We start from the raw sequence: 17,799 nt of genomic DNA on the forward strand, positions 1-17,799 counted from the left end.
CAACTGTAGATTTCTTTGGTGAATCGTTACTGAGCCTTCTTCAAAAATTCTTTAAAATTTAACGATGTATCCTTGAATGCGATTCTAAAAGCTCTTTCGTGAATCTTATTCATTTTTGTAACTCACTTTCCTATCCCGAACCACAATCTCTCTATCAATACAGCAGCTTCTTGTTATTCACATTTATGTGGACTCTGAACCAAAGGTCACTCTTTTTTTCTTTCCCCATTGTCTATCACTATAGTTTTAGCATGACTCCGTCCCTCCCAATTTTTTCTTAAAAATCAATAAGCAATATTTTAATGAGAATCGTTGAACATTCTGAGCGGTATAATGATTTTTTAAATTTTAGTATAGGAGATGCATTTTTAGCCGTTTTAGAATGCTTATTCTCAGCAATTTTCTTGCACGTCGGAACCAGCTATGGTGGGTCCTCCTATGTCACTAGCTTGATTCTCAGCCCACTCCCCCCCCCCCCCCCAGCTTCAATTTTGTGGCGCCGTCTCTGTTTCCAGTATGTTCAGTAGCTAATGGTTTTCATTTTTTTGTATCAATTATATTTGCTATTGGTGATATACTGATTATCAAGACAATTAGGCTGATTAAAAACCAATTCATTAAGAGAGTAAGAAGGCCACAAGATGAGAAAGAAAGCTAGGGTTACAGCTCCTTACTACTTATACCAACAATACAATACAACCTACAGGGTTCTTTCTTCTATTTCAGACTTGTTGTCCGATGATCCCGTGACCCTTCAACCCAGGGAATCCCCACTCAGCTTGCAGTATTCGAAGCGAGGCGACTTACAGTTCAGTGAATAAATTGTTGTTACAAAAATCTCGCAACAGTAAAGGCGGTTTTCGTTGGAGTGAGGGGAAAGATTCACGCATTCGCTTACTGTTTACCACAGTCGTTTTCGAACAATTGCTTTCACTATTTTCATGTTCACCCGAGTTTTCGTAGAAACCGAAACAGGATCATATACGAACAAGTTTGTTGCCAATCGATTGTGTAGCAACTGTTGTCAAAATGCCGGATTTTCACCTTGATTTTAACGATGAAACAGATGGACATGGGATTGAGAGAGAACTTGAGATCAACCGATCGGTGTACAATGAAATCCAATTCTCGAAAAAATTTTTGAAGGCGAAGAAAGAAACCAGCCTAAGGAGTAAGGTCCGCGAATACACGTCGAAATTGCAGGTAACACGAAAGAGGCTAGCCATTTTTATTTTGTCGCTTGTACCAGTGCTAAACTGGCTGCCGAAGTATAGTTACAAAAGAGATCTTGTCAGAGATATGGCCAGTGGCCTGACCGTTGGAATAATGCAGATACCTCAAGGTAAGCAATAGCTTCGATGAAATATTTGTTTAGTATTTCAATGTCATCTGACCCACGCTGTCTATTGTTGCGGAAGCGACAGCAGGTCATGATCTACAGAGCATATTGAAAGAGTACCAAGCCGGTTTTTGCTTGATAAAGTGGAGATTTATGCAGTATTGAATGGTTGCTAGGAATAAATAAAGCATTATCTGAAAGCGACGAGCTGTTAATCAAAGCAACCTGGTTTTGGTTAGTCATTCCCCACATTGTTAATTTATCAGAGATTTAACCCAACTGCTACTGGATGGAGAGTTTATGAAAAGTAAAAGGGTCAGGAAGATTTCTTTGAGTTGTTTGTACTTTTCCGTGAGCACTGGAGCAAGCTAGCTTTGCATAAGAGTCCTTGGCGGCTTAGCCTTCTTGTTCATGCCAAGAATTTTTTTCTAAAATTCTATCCTTCCTACAATTCTATCCTTCCTACGGAACTGAAACAGGAACGCTCAAAGGAAGTTTTCATAATTTATATTCGCAAAGTTTCCGTGTGTAAATGGATATCGAAACAGCAAAAAGGGTAGTAGACTCTGAGAAGTTTACTGTAAATACCAACCTTCACATCGACAAAAAATTCTAAATAGAACAACAACAGCAAAACATATAACAAGATATATATTTTGTTTTGCGAACAGCAGGGGCTTTATGGACTGTGGGGTGGGGGTTGAAAACATCCACGAGGTCCTTGTTCTTTTCAATTTCTATTTTTTTCTTGGGTACTGGTTCCTTTCAGTAACGTCCCCAACTCGAAAAATTGAAAAGAACAAATATTTTTACTAACACGCCCTTCAGACTCTTGGAAAGTGTGGGAAACTCCTTTTTTGTATTTTCTATCCATTTCGAAATTTCTGGAATTATGCAACTTTCTAAAGCAGTCTTTTTCGTAACGAGAGCATTTTGCAAGAACGAAAATCGAGATCAATCTGATCAAGACGCCATCACCCACACACCAAGGGCCGTCGCTAGCGGGGGTTGGTGCGGGGGGTGAAACACCACTCCTAGAAAGTTCTTGTCGGCAAATATTCGAAAAGTAGAGTTTTGTTGGGTTTTGCTTTCAAATTTCCCAAAGCAATAGCTTTAGCAAATACACTCTTTTTTTATAACAACAAATTTTATAAGAACACGAGCCTCAAAACTGGTCAAAAGTTAAGAACAAATTAAGAACAAGCTGAGGCTGAGCTTCTGCAAAATGCAATTTTGAAAAACGTTTTTTCTCAAAATTGAGGATTTTTAGCGATGTGTGAGTGCTTTTGCGGTGAATATTCAAATTTGTCAGCAAATGGAGATTGTCTCACTCACTCTTTTGGCAAATGAAGCCTGAACACCTCCTTAGAGCGAAAAAGCTAGCAATCGCACTGCTTACACCCTCTTAATTTAAGAACAAATTAAGAACAATCCAGCCTCAGATTTTCGAAAAAATTAAGAACAGTCAGCCTGAACTTGAATTTACTGGTTTTTATGAAAAAAATGTACTGGTTCTTATCACCCATGACCCTCGGCAATTCAAAATTTATACAGATAGTGCTATGGGTGACAGGGAGGGGCAAATGTCCCCCAAAAATTTCAAATGACTCCCATGTTGGCAGCCAAAGTCTATAACCTAGCAGACAACTGTTGGCATATGCAGGGCCACCCGATTTCTACCTAAAGTTTGGGAAAAGGGTCAGAGTTTATTGAAGAACTGGAGATACTGGAAGCCCCTGTGAGCAGGGCCACCGAAAGGAGGGGCAAGGAGGCAAAGTGCCCCAGGGCCTCGAGACCTAAGGAACCTCATAAAGTAATGAATTCCTATTTTATCGGAGAATTGGTGACTGGCACTCCCTTAAGTGAATGTGTTTAGCAACGGCGCTGCCTCCTCCCCCCCACCCCCCCCCCCCCCCCCCGCCAGTTTTTTCAACTGATTTCAAGGAAATAGAAGATCGACACCTGGGAAAATATGTCCGCCCCAGTCCAGACCATGGCATCGCCACTGTCCCCTTCTGCCTATGAAAAGTGTGGAGCATGGGGCCGTGCACCCTGATCCCCCTTCAAACCACCACTGTTTGCGAAAGGAAATGGTTTCTTTCCAAACTCCCAATACACGTCTTTGCTACTTTTTGGCTAGAATAAAGACGGACAAAATTGCCACCAGATCCCTGCAATCCTCACATCAAGATCCAAGGGCGGTTTCAAGAAGGTTTTGGGGCAACTGGAACCGCCACTGTTAAGGATTAAATCATCTGAGATTCTATCTTATTAAAATTTATAAACTAAACAGCCAAGTGAAAATCTACAATACGAAGTTTTTTCATTGAAAAAGTGTACTTTTAACTTATTTAATCTAGAAGTAGGGCTGGTGTTTATTTTACCTAGAAGTCTTTTAAAAAGGAAAAGTTTATTTTTGCAACAAATGTTTTTTATTCAAATTTCAGGAATGGCCTATGCAATGCTCACTTCACTCCCACCAATCTATGGACTATATGTGTCATTCGTTCCTGTGCTTGTGTATTTTATATTTGGCACGTCACGTCATATTTCACTTGGTGAGTATTAGAAAGTTATTGGTTGCTAGAATTGGTAGCTTGCTTTCCTTGAATTTAACCAAAGTCCTGTTCTTCGAGATATCGATCAATTCATTGAAACATGAAAATTTTGATAAGACGTTATCTCGTTAGTTTTATCGAATTTCTGAAAAATAAAACGTTTTCTCGCATAAATCTGCTTCTATATTTTGTTTTTTGATCGCTGTATCTAATTGATGTATTTTTATTTTGATGATGGTGGCAAATTTTTTTATATGCTTTCGCTGGAAGCTCGTTGATGAAGTACATTTCAGGTTTTAGAATGTTTAGATACGAATTTCAAGTAATTTTGCGTGTTTCTTTCCTTTCCTTCCATAGCTATCAAATTTTTGGATGATTTTGTGTTCTTCATAATTTTTAATGGCCTAAATTTTTTTAACTGGCAACGCATTTATTTATTTAAACATTGCGTTGTTATAACAGCTTATAACATTGCGTTGTTATAAATAAATGCGTTGTTATAACAGCTTTCTGTAAGTTGAAAAGTTTAAGGCAGTTTTGATTTTCGTTACATAATTAAATAAAAAAAGAGATAAATGAATCTCAATGAATCAAATGTTACATTTGTTACACTTTTCGTTGGATAAGAGAGGTCAGTATTCGACATGTGAGTAGTGTTTTTGGTGACATTAGTTACAGGCTGATTCCTTAACCCGTCCTATCCAAGGTACATTTGCAGTCGTGTGTTTAATGAATGGAGAGGCAATTCAGATGATGACAGATAAATATGAAGCAAGCATCAAGCTACCTAATGTTGGAAGTAATATTTCGTCCAATGCAACTGATGACTTAGTTGAGGCATACAGAGTGGAGGTCGCTGTCAGTTTATCACTACTCGTTGGTTTGCTACAGGTCAGTTTTGCAGTCAATTCTTGTTACTGTCCTATAAACTGGGGAGGGGCCATTTTCAAGTCCAAAATTTAGTAAAAGGAGAGGAAGGAGTGTGTCAGCCTTCAAAATATTGAGAACGTGCCAAATCGTACTGTTGAAAATGATCCCAAGGACATTAGAATTTCGAATTTTTAAGCGAATGTTATCGTCGATAAAACGGAGAGCTTGAAATAAGGAGCAGGAGGCTTCAATCAAAAACCCGAAAAAAATAACAGGGGGGGGGCGTTTATTACCTACCTCAGAGTAAGGCAGATAAATGCTCCCTGTTACCTGTATATTCTCAACGTAGCTCCTTGATTATGAGGTATCCGGAGCATGTAAATATTTTTCTGGTTCTTTTTAAGTCTCAAGAAAAGAAAATATGATATCTCATTAATAAGTTATATTGTAGACAGTAAGGTTCAACAGAGAAACTAAAAATACTTTACCTAATTAGCTGGATCTTTGTGAATGCCTTTGAGATATTTGGCTATGTTTCTAATGAATATTGCTATGAAGTCTGTTAGTGCTGCAAATAGAAACCTTTTTATCTGAAAGATTGAAAATGAGGGACTGATTACATGGATCAGGTTGGCTCGGTTGCCAGGAGTAGCCTTGTCACCCAGGCTGCAACGTCCTAACGATTATATTGAGAACGCCAGTCCGGCCTGAAAAAATAGCGGTAAAAATTTTGGAGGGTAAATTGATTTTAAAAGTTTGGGTTGTCTGCATCGTCTTTTCTTCAATTTCATGATTTGATTTATGTTAATACGTCCGATAGCGCATGAGTCGTTTTAATTCGTATCCTGCATTGTCGGGTTGGCCCGGCTTGAATCGATTAAATGAGCAAGAACATTAAATTTCAGCCCGCTTTGCCGAGCTAGCCCGGAAGGCTGAAGACGGGATCCCGTCTAACCGGAGTTGCTCGTTCTCTATACAATCGAAAGTTTGCTAAACACACTTGCTTTTGATACTGGGATCCCACCAAAAATTCCTTATCTGTTGACTGGACCAGCCTGCTCTATGTAATCAGCCCCTGAATTTAGTCACTCTTTCTTTCAAAACCGTTTGAAAATCCTATTAAAGCATCCACTTTTCAAGACATGAATTCGGATTTTTTTTTAGATTTTTCTTGGCATCGTTCAGCTAGGATTTGTAACAATGTACTTATCCGATCCACTTGTGAGTGGTTTTACAACCGGGGCTGCATTTCATATCCTAAGCAGCCAAGTGAGACATTTTCTTGGACTTACAGTGCCAAGAGGAACAAGCAGTGGCATTTTTGGTTTATTCAAAGTACGTGATACTAAGTGTCTCTTATATTTGTCGCTGTATTATTTCAAACGGCTTTAAACGCTACAGTTAGAGTGTCTTTGACTTTGTTTTAATAGTATGGAAGCATGTAATGCACATGATACCTCTGCTACCGGCACCTAGGCTTCAAACCGTTTTCCCTCCGATTGGTTTTTGCAGTATGTTCTTTAATTTGCGACTATCCTGCTTTTTTCAGCTATATTACTATTTCTTTACACATTTGGGAGATGTGAATGTGAGTGCATTGATAACTGGTATCACATGTGCCATTTTGCTGTACATTTTGAAGTATCTAAATCAGCGGTACCAATTCAAATTTCCCATACCAGCAGAACTGATCGTGGTACGTACGCATATTTCTTGTAATTTTGTATAGAAACGCAAGCAAGAAATTTTTCGAGTGTTACTGAACCCTAGAAACTACTGCCTTGAAGTGAAGTTTTTAGGTTCTGAGACCTGATGTATCAAATTTTTGTTCTTTATGTAAACAGGTGATGTGTTTTGGTAACCGATCATGATTAAGTCTTTGGTCACCATCATCAGCTTATCATGTCTTTTTATAAATTCATTTCTGCAATGAGTACTGGCATTGGAATACTGAGGGCCTAAGCCTCGCAAAATACCCCTGGCTACCACTCAGACAATAAACAAAATATGCACTTTCTTACAGCAAACAACTAAGTCTAAATGTGTTTTAATCTAGGTTATCCTTGGTGCTGGTATTTCCTATGGTGCCAAGTTTAACGAAAACTTTGGAACACCGATCTTAAAACGTGTGCCCAAAGGGTGAGTCTTTTATGCTTTTTTCGTTCACTGAAAAGATAATTCATTAAAGATCTTTTTGTGAAAATCGGGTACTGATTGCTAAAGCTTTTGTTAAAACAAGTGAAATCTGCTAATTTGAAAGCTTTAAATTACATGGCCGGGTGTCTTAAGCCTCTTGCGATTGTAAATTATCTTTGAAAACTAGTTGCAAAAATGTACCTCTTTCCCAAAAATATTCAAGCAAAAGACATTTTAATTTGTCACGCAATATGAATTAAGGAATTCTTAAGAATCTTTGGTAAAAGACATACCAAAATTGTTTATATCTTGTTATATTGTAATGTATCTTCTTTGTGTAAAACAACAAAGTGACAGTTAACCACATTGCGTTTTTACTGCCTCTATCATCATGTCTCAAATAATAGCAAATCTTATTTTTGATAACTGGCTCTGCCTTTTTCAATTTTTTTCAAAAGCTCTTTGTTGCCATTCTTGTCAAATTCTTGTAGAGAGTCGAAATATGCAAGGGGAATACAATTCGAATTATAGGATATAGTCGTTTTGCATAACTGCTAGTATTGATAGATCTAAAAAGAGATGGATTGTTAACGTCGTCCTAGTGTATTTTAGCGTATTATAGCCCAGTGTATTTTAGCGTATTATAGCCCAGTGTATTTTAGCGTATTATAGCCTAGTGTATTTTAGCGTATTATAGCCTAGTGTATTTTAGCGTATTATAGCCTAGTGTATTTTAGCGTATTATAGCCCAGTGTATTTTAGCGTATTATAGCCTAGTGTATTTTAGCGTATTATAGCCTAGTGTATTTTAGCGTATTATAGCCTAGTGTATTTTAGCGTATTATAGCCCAGTGTATTTTAGCGTATTAAAGCGTAGTGTATTTTAGCGTATTATAGCCCAGTGTATTTTAGCGTATTATAGCCTAGTGTATTTTAGCGTATTATAGCCCAGTGTATTTTAGCGTATTATAGCCTAGTGTATTTTAGCGTATTATAGCCTAGTGTATTTTAGCGTATTATAGCCTAGTGTATTTTAGCGTATTATAGCCTAGTGTATTTTAGCGTATTATAGCCTAGTGTATTTTAGCGTTGCTAGCGTATTTTGGTGTATTGTTTTTGGTTTCATACATTTACTTTTTTCCATAATTTGTTTGCATAAGTTTTACTTCTCATTGTAAAGGTAAGAAAGCCCGAATAATTTTCCAATCCAAACCAATTCTTGCTTTTGTATTCCTTTTAGGCTGCCCGCACTGACAGTGCCATCCTTCTCGATTATTCAGCAAATTCTAGGAGAGGGCTTCACAATAGCAATTGTTTCATTTGCAATTAACGTGTCTTTAGCAAAATCATTTGCCAAGAAGAACAATTATCAAATTGACACAAACCAGGTTTGTTTTAACTTCTTGTTTTGTATCTACTTTGTATTTTATTATGCAGTGTTTGTTTGCCGTACTCTCTCCAGGGGTTTGTCTATACATCTATGCAATCACGAACAGAACAGCACTTTCATACGCGTAATCAGGACATTAACCTAAACAGTTTTAAAAATTTCCCTCTCTTTATCGTTAACAAGACTAAGATACTTATTGTGTCCATATGCATAGGTGTCTTGCTTAGAAAAAGCCATGCCGCCCGTTTTGCGTTTTAAATCAAATTTCTCTTTAGTGGAGTCAAGGGAGATTTGTTATTTTTACAGCACGGTATGAATTATGAAGAATTTAATTGCAAACCCTCAGTTCTCCCTAGATTCTCACATTGCTTCATGCTGTGAAATAGCTCCCTCCTTACGTTCAACCTTAGGGGACAACATCTCAAAAACTTTGGTATAGCTTTCAATTTACGGTAGCTGCGATAAAATAAAATAGGATGGCCACAATATGACCCTTCTACCTTTCACTTCAACAAAGGGAAGATATCTAAATTAATAGTTTCTGTAGCATCCTGTATTCCCGATATTTCTGTTTAGGTGTTTTCGAATGTGCTCATTGACCCCTGCGTGAACCATAATAATAATAATAATAATAATAATAATAGAAATATTTATACAGGGTAAAACCTTTTCAGTGCCAAAGGCACTGTTATCAATAAGGGCCCTGTTCTAAATAAAAGTATTTACATGGTTAAAATGAAAAGTAATTAGCATCTAGCATCTTGATTGTAGAAAGAGTTGTTTTTAAAACCTCACAGACAAACAATATGGTATCTATCCTTGATCTGCTCTTATGATAACCTCTCTTCCTGTTGCTTGAAGTTTTTTAGGTTTTTATGCATGTTGTATTTTTCATGCACGTAACGTTGGTTTTTCTTTCGAAGGAATTGTTTGCATATGGTCTTTCAAACTCAGTTTCGGCTTTCTTTTCCTGCTTTCCATCCGCTGCCTCTCTCTCGCGGTCATTAATTCAAGAATCTTTGGGCAGCACTCAGGTATTTGCAAAAAGATTTAGATATTTTATCTTTTATGATATGTTTTTGTTTTAAGAATGCTTTGAGGTTAAACTTAAGTAATGCATTTAGTATTTTTGCCCTTATCTTGTTTTAAGATCTACATTTTAAGTGTCACGACAACACGTTTGTGCTCAGAACTGTGAACGTATGGCAGCTGGTGTAAGAGCATTTGATTCCATGTCGCATTTCCAAATCGGTGTTCTTTGGTTCAATGTCACGTTTCAATTATACTCTAACAAGCATCAAAACTTAAAATAGTATTTTTGCAAGTGCAAATTAGATCTACTTAGTTAGAAAACAATTTTTAGGTAATTATCCAGCAGACGAAAAACAAACCCTTTTGATAGTAATTTCTTAGGTATTATAAAGCTGTGTTTAGCTAAGCAATCTCAAACATCTCTATGATCACACTGCACGCGGTAAGGTTGGTGGTAAAATACGATACAATGCCTGCCAAAAGTCCTGATACACTAACGTCAGTTTTCAAGTGCAAATTCAGCTACCCCCCTTCCTCTCCCCTCATTGAACAATGTTGGTCTACCACAAAACGACGTATTATTGAGATCTTTTAAAACTACGTTGCTCTAGGTGACCAGCCTCATTTCCGTGGCCCTGATGCTTCTTGTGCTGCTTGCACTGGCGCCTCTTTTTCGGCCACTTCCGAATGTGAGTATTGCTTTTTTTCGTTAAGTGGCTCACAAGTTTCATTTCGATCACTGAATACAAAGTTTAAGAATGTATATTTTGAGTGTTGAAGAGGTTTATTTGGCAGTTTTAAACCTTGATCAATCAAGTTAACAATCCTAGACCTTTTTACAGGTCTATTTCATCAATTTTCTTTATTGGTTCTTTCTTCCAAACGGGCTCGATAGCTTCAAGCAAGGCCAAATTGAGATTTGCAATTTTTGTGCTGCATAATTACATATTGATTCTTTTCTTTTCTCATTGTTGCTTTTTCGTGCTCAGGTCACGCAGCAACGTTTCTGTCTAGGACATTCTTTATGCAACACTTCAAATGCTCTATGCATTAATACATATTTGATACTTTTAGGCAGTTCTAGCGGCCATTGTCCTTGTAGCATTGAAAGGCTCATTCAGACAATTCAAAGTTCTGAAGCGTCTTTGGAAAATTTCAAAAGTTGATGCTGTAAGATTTTATTTGCCTAATTTTGCCTTATATACGGTAGTTGCCTTTCATTTTTTTAATTGACTTGTTACAGTGACTTTTATAATTTGATTTGTAGTCTTTCATTGGTTGAAAAGCAACAGTGTCATGCTTTCTATCGTTTTTAAGGCTCGACCCCACCCTCTAAAAAATCATGATAATCCTTTGTTTCCCATGAGAATGTTTGTCTTGTTCCTATTGTTCCAAAACATTGCCCTCCACTCCCAAAAATTCCATCCCTCTACTGCACTTAACTATGACAGAAAGTTCATGTAAATCTGCGATCCGAGCAGAAATTGGCCATTATTTCCTATGCGATGTTGAATGTTGGAAAATTCTTCGTTTTGAAAGCATGTTCTATGAAAAGATCGTTGCAATTGCTAAGGGTTTTATACCTTTTTTATTCTGTTTTTTGCATTTCTTTTCGTATTCTAAACTATATGATACAGTATAGCATGCTTGCTTCAAAATTTTATTTAACGATTCTACGATTTCTTTCATTTGATGTGAATGTAATTCGTTAATAAGTATACACATAGTTTCGTTTCTGATGAATCAATATGGTTATAACTTTTTGCATGAGTACAAATTCTTTCTTTGAAAACGAAATGCTGTTACATTCTTTGGTTTATTTTCAGTTCATATGGTTTGCAAGCTTTTTAGCTGTTGTGTGCCTTGGAGTCGATTATGGCCTAGCCACCGGATTGGTTTTAACACTATTAACAGTTGTTGCAAGGACATCCAGGTAATACTGCAATTCAAAGTTATGCGAGCATTTCCATGCCACAAATTGAGCTCCAGCCTTAAATTTTTTCCTCAAACATTGTTTTTATGCATAATTTCTGTCCTTTATGCGTAAATGAAATGTTTTTTGTATTAAGACAAAGTTGTTTTTGAACGTAAATAAGTATTCATTCCTGAGATAGTCAAAAATTGAAAACTTCTTTTTACCTGAAACTTCTGCTACAAGATAAGCCGCATTTTCTTGTGCATAACGTATTTACAGTAAAGTCCTAATTTTAAGAAAATATGGTGAAAGAAAGTTATGCAGATTCTTTAGATTTTAACAAAATCGTACAAAAAACTCACTAGGCTGATTCATACACGTCAAATGTAATATATAGTAATATGGTCTATAAAGCTCGAGAAGCTTTTGATGATATCATTTTCAAGGATTTGAAAGAATGTTGATCTAAAAGTGCAGAAGTAGGCTCGACATATAATTTCGAATGACCGATGAACAGTCACAATGTATACCTATTTTAAGGTTTTTGTGTTATCAGGTGAAAATGATTAGGTTTCCTAGGTACATTTGCCCTATTTCTTCAAGAGGTATTTTTTGCATAGAAAAGCAGAAAAGCACTTTTTGTACAATGGGTTAATTACTTGATAGTTGGATTTAAAATTACACAGAAAATTTTACATTGACAATATTTTCCTTTAATGTGTCATATAGAAAAAGTCGACTCAACATCTTCTAGTTTCTAAACTACCTATATCTGAACATAGATGTGATAAAAAAAAAAATTTGGAGTGCTGGCCTAAGCCTTTTGGGTTCACTAAATCTTTCCCCTTGCATTGGTTATCGGTTTCTCGATTGACTGGTATTTTTGCAACTCTAAGGGAGCTGCAACTCCCCAAGCCCCACAGGTTTCCAACTCCACAGAACCCCAGACCCCCACCCTGTACGCATCTGTATGTGATATACGAAGCTTTCGAAACACTCTTGTCGATTTCAGGCCATCACTTTTGGTTCTTGGACGCATACCAGGAAGTGAAATTTACAAACCTGTTATTCAGTATAACGTGAGTACTGTTCCTTAGCATTGCCTTGACTTTGATGCTATTTTAAAGATAACAGATTCTAGTTACATTCTTTTCCTGTGTTGTATTCAAAACTTAAACAGATGATTGTGAAAGTAAGCTCGTATCGATCTGCGCAGAAGCTCTATGAGTTTACTCTTTGGAGGATACAGTTTGGCATTTTTTATCTTGTGCATTGAGATAATTTATTACTGCTGATTATTTATTTATGGCGGAAATTGGGAAATATCTGGCTCTTTGCTCAAGTAGCTACTTGTATTTCATTATTTATGATAATGTAATGCTACTATTAATTAATTGTAACACTAGACTACGAAGCATTGTAATAACTTGTTTGGGTTGCAGCTCTCTTTATTGTGAGTGCATACCTCTTTTAGGTAAAGGAAATTCCAGGCGTAAAAATCCTTCAGTATACTTCGTCGCTCTACTATGCCAACACAGAACACTTCATGAACTTGGTGTCACAGCAAGTGCCCCGTAGTCTTGAAACCGCAGAGGAAGATTGCAAAACCAAAGAATTTAGTAGAAATGGAATAGAGAATAAAGCAGTCATGTTTGACCTGGATGATTCATGCTCAGTTGCCTACAACTTAGAAAGCCGTGACGTAAGTGAACAGAAATGTATCCTTCATATTGCTCTGGTCACAAAATGACTCGATCTCTCTTTTCCCCTTCCTTCCCTCACCCTTCTTCTAACTGCCTCTTTTTTCCCGTCCTTACCCTTCTTCCCTCTCTTTCTGTCTTCCTTCCTCCTTCCTTCCTCCTTCCTTCCTCCTTCCTTCCTCCTTCCTTCCTCCTTCCTTCCTCCTTCCTTCCTCCTTCCTTCCTCCTTCCTTCCTCCTTCCTTCCTCCTTCCTTCCTCCTTCCTTCCTCCTTCCTTCCTCCTTCCTTCCTCCTTCCTTCCTCCTTCCTTCCTCCTTCCTTCCACCTTCCTTCCTCCTTCCTTCCTCCTTCCTTCCTCCTTCCTTCCACCTTCCTTCCTTCCTTCCTTCCTCCTTCCTTCCACCTTCCTTCCTCCTTCCTTCCACCTTCCTTCCTCCTTCCTTCCTCCTTCCTTCCTCCTTCCTTCCTCCTTCCTTCCTCCTTCCTTCCTCCTTCCTTCCTCCTTCCTTCCTCCTTCCTTCCTCCTTCCTTCCTCCTTCCTTCCTCCTTCCTTCCTCCTTCCTTCCTCCCTCCTTCCACCTTCCTTCCTCCTTCCTTCTCTTTTTCTTCCTCCTTCTTTTATGCTTCCTTTCTTTCTTATCTTCCTTCCTCCTTCCTTCCTCCTTCCTTCCTCCTTCCTTCCTTCCTCCTTCCTTCCTCCTTCCTTCCTCCCTTCTCCTCCTTCCTTTCCTCTTCCTTCCTCCTTCTTTTATGCTTCCTTTCTTTCTTATCTTCCTTCTTTCTCATTTTTTTTCATCATTCCTTTCTTCTTTTTTCTTACTTTTTCTGTGTATTCACGTTCTAACTTTTAGTGACCTCTTTTTCACAGAAACCAGATATACTTAATACATTGCCATCGACAAAGTTAAGCGTCACAGTTAAAAGGACAAAGAGTTTGCCTACTTCTCTTCCAACGTACAAGGTATCCCGTAGTGTCAACTCACGTCTTGACAGTGACGAGTCTGTTCATAGTATTGTTATCGACTGCTCTTTATACAGCTACATCGACACAATGGGAGTTTCGACACTTGGGAGTGTAAGTCTTAAGCTTTGAAATGTTTAATTTTTATAAAAACATCTATCTCGTGTTTATCATTTATTAATTGTTTATCATTTATTAATTGTTTAATTATCTCTCACATATTTTAAATAAAAGAAAGAGACAGAGAGATTACTAGGCTCGCGATACCATATTCCCCTCCGCTTCTTCAACTACCACATATCACCACCTTACTTTTTGGCTTCTGGGCATTTGATGTGCTCAAATTGCTAAGATGTATTTCCCGCGAATGCAAAACAACAAAATACAAGAACCACAAGCAAAACTTTCTGCCTGTTTTATCATATCATGGGCTCCGACGCAGGTTGGAAAGTGGAGGGGCCAAAAGAATGTATAACAATCATAAGAAAGGGCTTTAAAAATTTTTCTATTATTTTGCAAAAAATTAGAGAGCCATGGCCCCTCCCGCCTCCCCCCCCCCCCCCACCCTTCGTCGGAAGTCCGGCATACTAAAACTCTCTGAGAATTGTTGATCAAAATCATTGCTTTCTTGAATATAGTTTTTTTTGGTAGCTAAGCATTTTCACAGAGCTGGGTTAAAAAATCTAAAGATTGACATTGCCTTCCCAAAAAATGGAAAGATGTAGTCTGAATTCCTGGAAAAATCTGGATTTGTGTAAAAATTGATCCAAATATCTTTTTTAGATTGTCATGGATTTTAAAAAGACGAACGTTGAAGTTTATCTCGCGAGTTGTTCTGGTTTGTAAACATATCTCATAATTTCTAAGCATTGTTTTTCAATGAGATTACAATAATCTTGAATTTTTATCATTATCGAGGAATTTCACTAAAGCCAAATTGAGATCCGTTAATTAAATGTTGATTCAATTAACGAATCTTTTTGCATTATTACCTAAAATGAATTTGATATATAGTTTTAATTTCCAACTTGGTATTCCAATTGTAGAAAATGTTTTATCGATGCTTGATGTGACGGGGTTTTTCGCAACTCATGGAAGACAACGAGCGTTCGTCACTGTTCATGATGCTGTTTTACACTGCTTAGCAAGTAGAATCCTTGTGAGTGTTTTCTTAGCATTGAATGCTACTGTGCTTTAGCAGTAAAGAAATTTTATCTTTTTACTTTTTCTATTTTCAACAAGTTCATAGCTTTCTACCCTTATATCGATTCGAACTTTTGTCACAGTTAAACATAACTATCATCTTAAAGTTTAAGAGCTTCAAAAAGAATAGTGCTCCACGCTCAGTATCGTCCTTGGTTACTAAAAGTTTAAAGCCATTGTTTATCTAAACTCTAACATAATACATTCACCTATGCATTACTTTTTAAGAGAAGCACTTGTGGCGCTGGCTAGGATAGTGGAAAATTTGAAAGTCCAAACGAATACGTAGGTGTTTGTTTTTTGAACCGTAGAATTGATAAACCTTTCTCTTTGCCCTAGCAAAGTAGAATTAGTGCGATTTTCACAGAAGAAAAGGAGACGAGAGACGACCAGTCTGATGCAACAGATGAAAGTGAATCAGAAGATATTGAAAACAATAAACATTCAGTAAGTGCTTTTTTGGGATATTGCGATGGAATAAGCAAATTTATTCGTCTGCTTGCTCAGTTAGATAAAGAATCTTGTTTGTGTCTGTTTTATAGCTTTTGCAGAATATATGTTTAAACTGCTTTTTGGCAAGATTTGTTTTTGTTTCTAAGAGCTAAAACAATCTTATTCATTTCTTGACCTCAAATAGATGATGGACTAAATGGGCACTTAAGAAACAGTTGAAATATTTATAGTTCCACTTCTTACTCGGATAAGAATACTTTCTCCAATTATAAAAACAGGGCCATAATGTATTACAACATAGATTGAATAAAACTGTAGTGTATTAGGTGTAAACCATTTTGTATAATACTCACAATCAGGTCCAGGTAGAATTAATTGGATCCGGGTATGAGTCGAAACATGGCGTCTTACCTCGGTCTAGGGTTAGGTCACAGCGCATCCCGTGCTCATAAAAAGCATCAACACTCAATTCATTTGCTTTTTTTTCATTTCTTTGAACTTACTTTACCACTCTCTCTCCTCTTTGCTTCAAATATAATGTTGGTGAGTCGCCTACTAGTTGCACGAAAAATTCTTTTTTAAATGTTAACTGTCCTGAAGGCAGAACCAAAGCAGTTTTATAGGCGATATGATGATGAGTGAATTTTTTTGACTGTGATTGTAAACCCTATTTGTTACATGTAGGAATGAACAATATTTCCAAACCGAAATGAAATTCATCTTTGTTGCAGGATTAGTCAATTACCGTGTCATGATGTTTGTGGTTACTATACGAACTTGACTTTTCATTAACAATTTGACACTGTAAAAGTAGTTATTTAACTTAATAACCAATGCATTATTTGTTGTTATGGATGTTTTGAAAATTAGATTTTCATGCAGTAATATTTCAGACACCTTTAATAGTCACCAGTAAAAGCTCGGGGGAGTTTCTTGACGGAGACATTACTTCGGAATATGAATATTTTTGTTTTACTGCTTTCAGAGAATAAAAACCTAAGCCTCCTCTAATTTTAAATGCTTCTTTAGCATTTCAAAAATTTTCCGTAGGGTGATTTATTTCCGTAAGTCATTTCAGGTTCTTAGGGCCAGGATTTTTTTTGTATGACTCATAAAAGTATTTGGTAAGTTTGATGTGAAATCACTTCAATAAATATAATCAACAGTTTAATGATGTGCTATCTCTGCACATTATGAACCAGTGATTTTGCATTAAAAATAGATTTAGATAGAAAATTTGAATTTCTATCTCTCTATTACACTATTGTATAAAAATTTGAATTTAAAATCGTAGTAAGAGAGTAATTTTTATATGTACTAATTTACTTTCAACATATAGTTATTATCGGGATTTGTCAGTAGGGTTTTATGACGTTAACTAAATCTTTTATAATTGTGTTTAAAGGCTCAGATGAAAGTAAATCAATTCGTTTTGAGATTATAGATTACAGATTTCTAACAAAATACTGATTCATTTTTTTGCTTTTTCTTCTTATTTGAGAATTTTAAAATGCTATACTGACACTGCAAACCTTTCCAATCATCTCCCCTATCTTCATTCTTAATAACAGAAAGATATCACGAACTTTCCCCGCTCTTTGTCTTTTGTCTGCAAAATATTTAGGCTTTTCCGTACAAGGACTGTGGAAACGAGGGCTAGGGGGTGGCTTAAGACCCCCTAAAAATTCAAAAAATATACCTGAACAATAAAAAATAATCTTGTTTTTGATCTTTTGAATGCTTAGACTGATCCGTAATATGATCCGCGCTCTGTGCACTATCGAAATACAACGAGCCAGTAGACAGAGCGGCAGAAACTTGTTGTCTGAATCTAAGGAAATTGTTTTCATTGTTAATGGCCTAGATATGGCACAAGTTCACAAAGCGCATTTTTGCTGCATCGAATGGAATAGGAAATATGGTTTTGAGTGATCTTCAAGTTCTCTAGTTATGAGAAAAATGGCAAAGTTCGGTAAAATCCAGTTGTTGTATGGACTAGGAATTTACCTAATTAGAAAAAAATTACCTGAAATTTAGCAAACCTCTGCAATACATTTTTTCAACCTAACTATGTGGCACAAAATTCAAAACTTCCATTTATATAATTATATCATAAGAGACTCTCCTTTCCTAAGACTCTTGTCATATCTGTATATAGGGACAGGCCAAGGATATAGTTATTACCTGAGGCGGTACCATGATGGCGCAGAAGGAACAGAATATATTCGAATTTTGCTACCAG

General features: G+C 36.7%; 1 protein-coding gene across 1 annotated transcript; it reads left to right on the plus strand.

The window, feature by feature from the left end:
• The first annotated feature begins 771 nt into the window (after positions 1-771).
• LOC135686478 (prestin) lies at positions 772-17,166 on the plus strand. The gene is made up of 18 exons (XM_065202721.2): positions 772-1,342; positions 3,787-3,897; positions 4,604-4,788; positions 5,932-6,102; positions 6,317-6,463; positions 6,824-6,906; positions 8,144-8,291; positions 9,217-9,327; positions 9,937-10,014; positions 10,400-10,495; positions 11,152-11,258; positions 12,253-12,319; positions 12,715-12,942; positions 13,809-14,015; positions 14,685-14,739; positions 14,948-15,060; positions 15,444-15,551; positions 16,289-17,166. Exons 1-18 carry the CDS (start codon positions 1,030-1,032, stop codon positions 16,292-16,294), a joined length of 2,334 nt encoding a protein of 777 aa, XP_065058793.2. The 5' UTR covers positions 772-1,029; the 3' UTR covers positions 16,295-17,166.
• Positions 17,167-17,799: the final 633 nt, after the last annotated feature.

The sequence above is a fragment of the Rhopilema esculentum genome, chromosome 6 (assembly GCF_057945365.1).
Source record: "Rhopilema esculentum isolate cy_ngs chromosome 6, ASM5794536v1, whole genome shotgun sequence".
Lineage (NCBI taxonomy): Eukaryota > Metazoa > Cnidaria > Scyphozoa > Rhizostomeae > Rhizostomatidae > Rhopilema > Rhopilema esculentum.

Excerpts from the sequence above, each read along its gene's own strand:
- LOC135686478 (XM_065202721.2), top strand. The coding sequence starts at position 1,030 with ATGCCGGATTTTCACCTTGATTTTAACGATGAAACAGATGGACATGGG. Across the intron at positions 6,464-6,823 it reads TACCAGCAGAACTGATCGTG|GTTATCCTTGGTGCTGGTAT; the intron begins GTACGTACGCAT and ends GTTTTAATCTAG. Across the intron at positions 11,259-12,252 it reads GTTGTTGCAAGGACATCCAG|GCCATCACTTTTGGTTCTTG; the intron begins GTAATACTGCAA and ends TGTCGATTTCAG.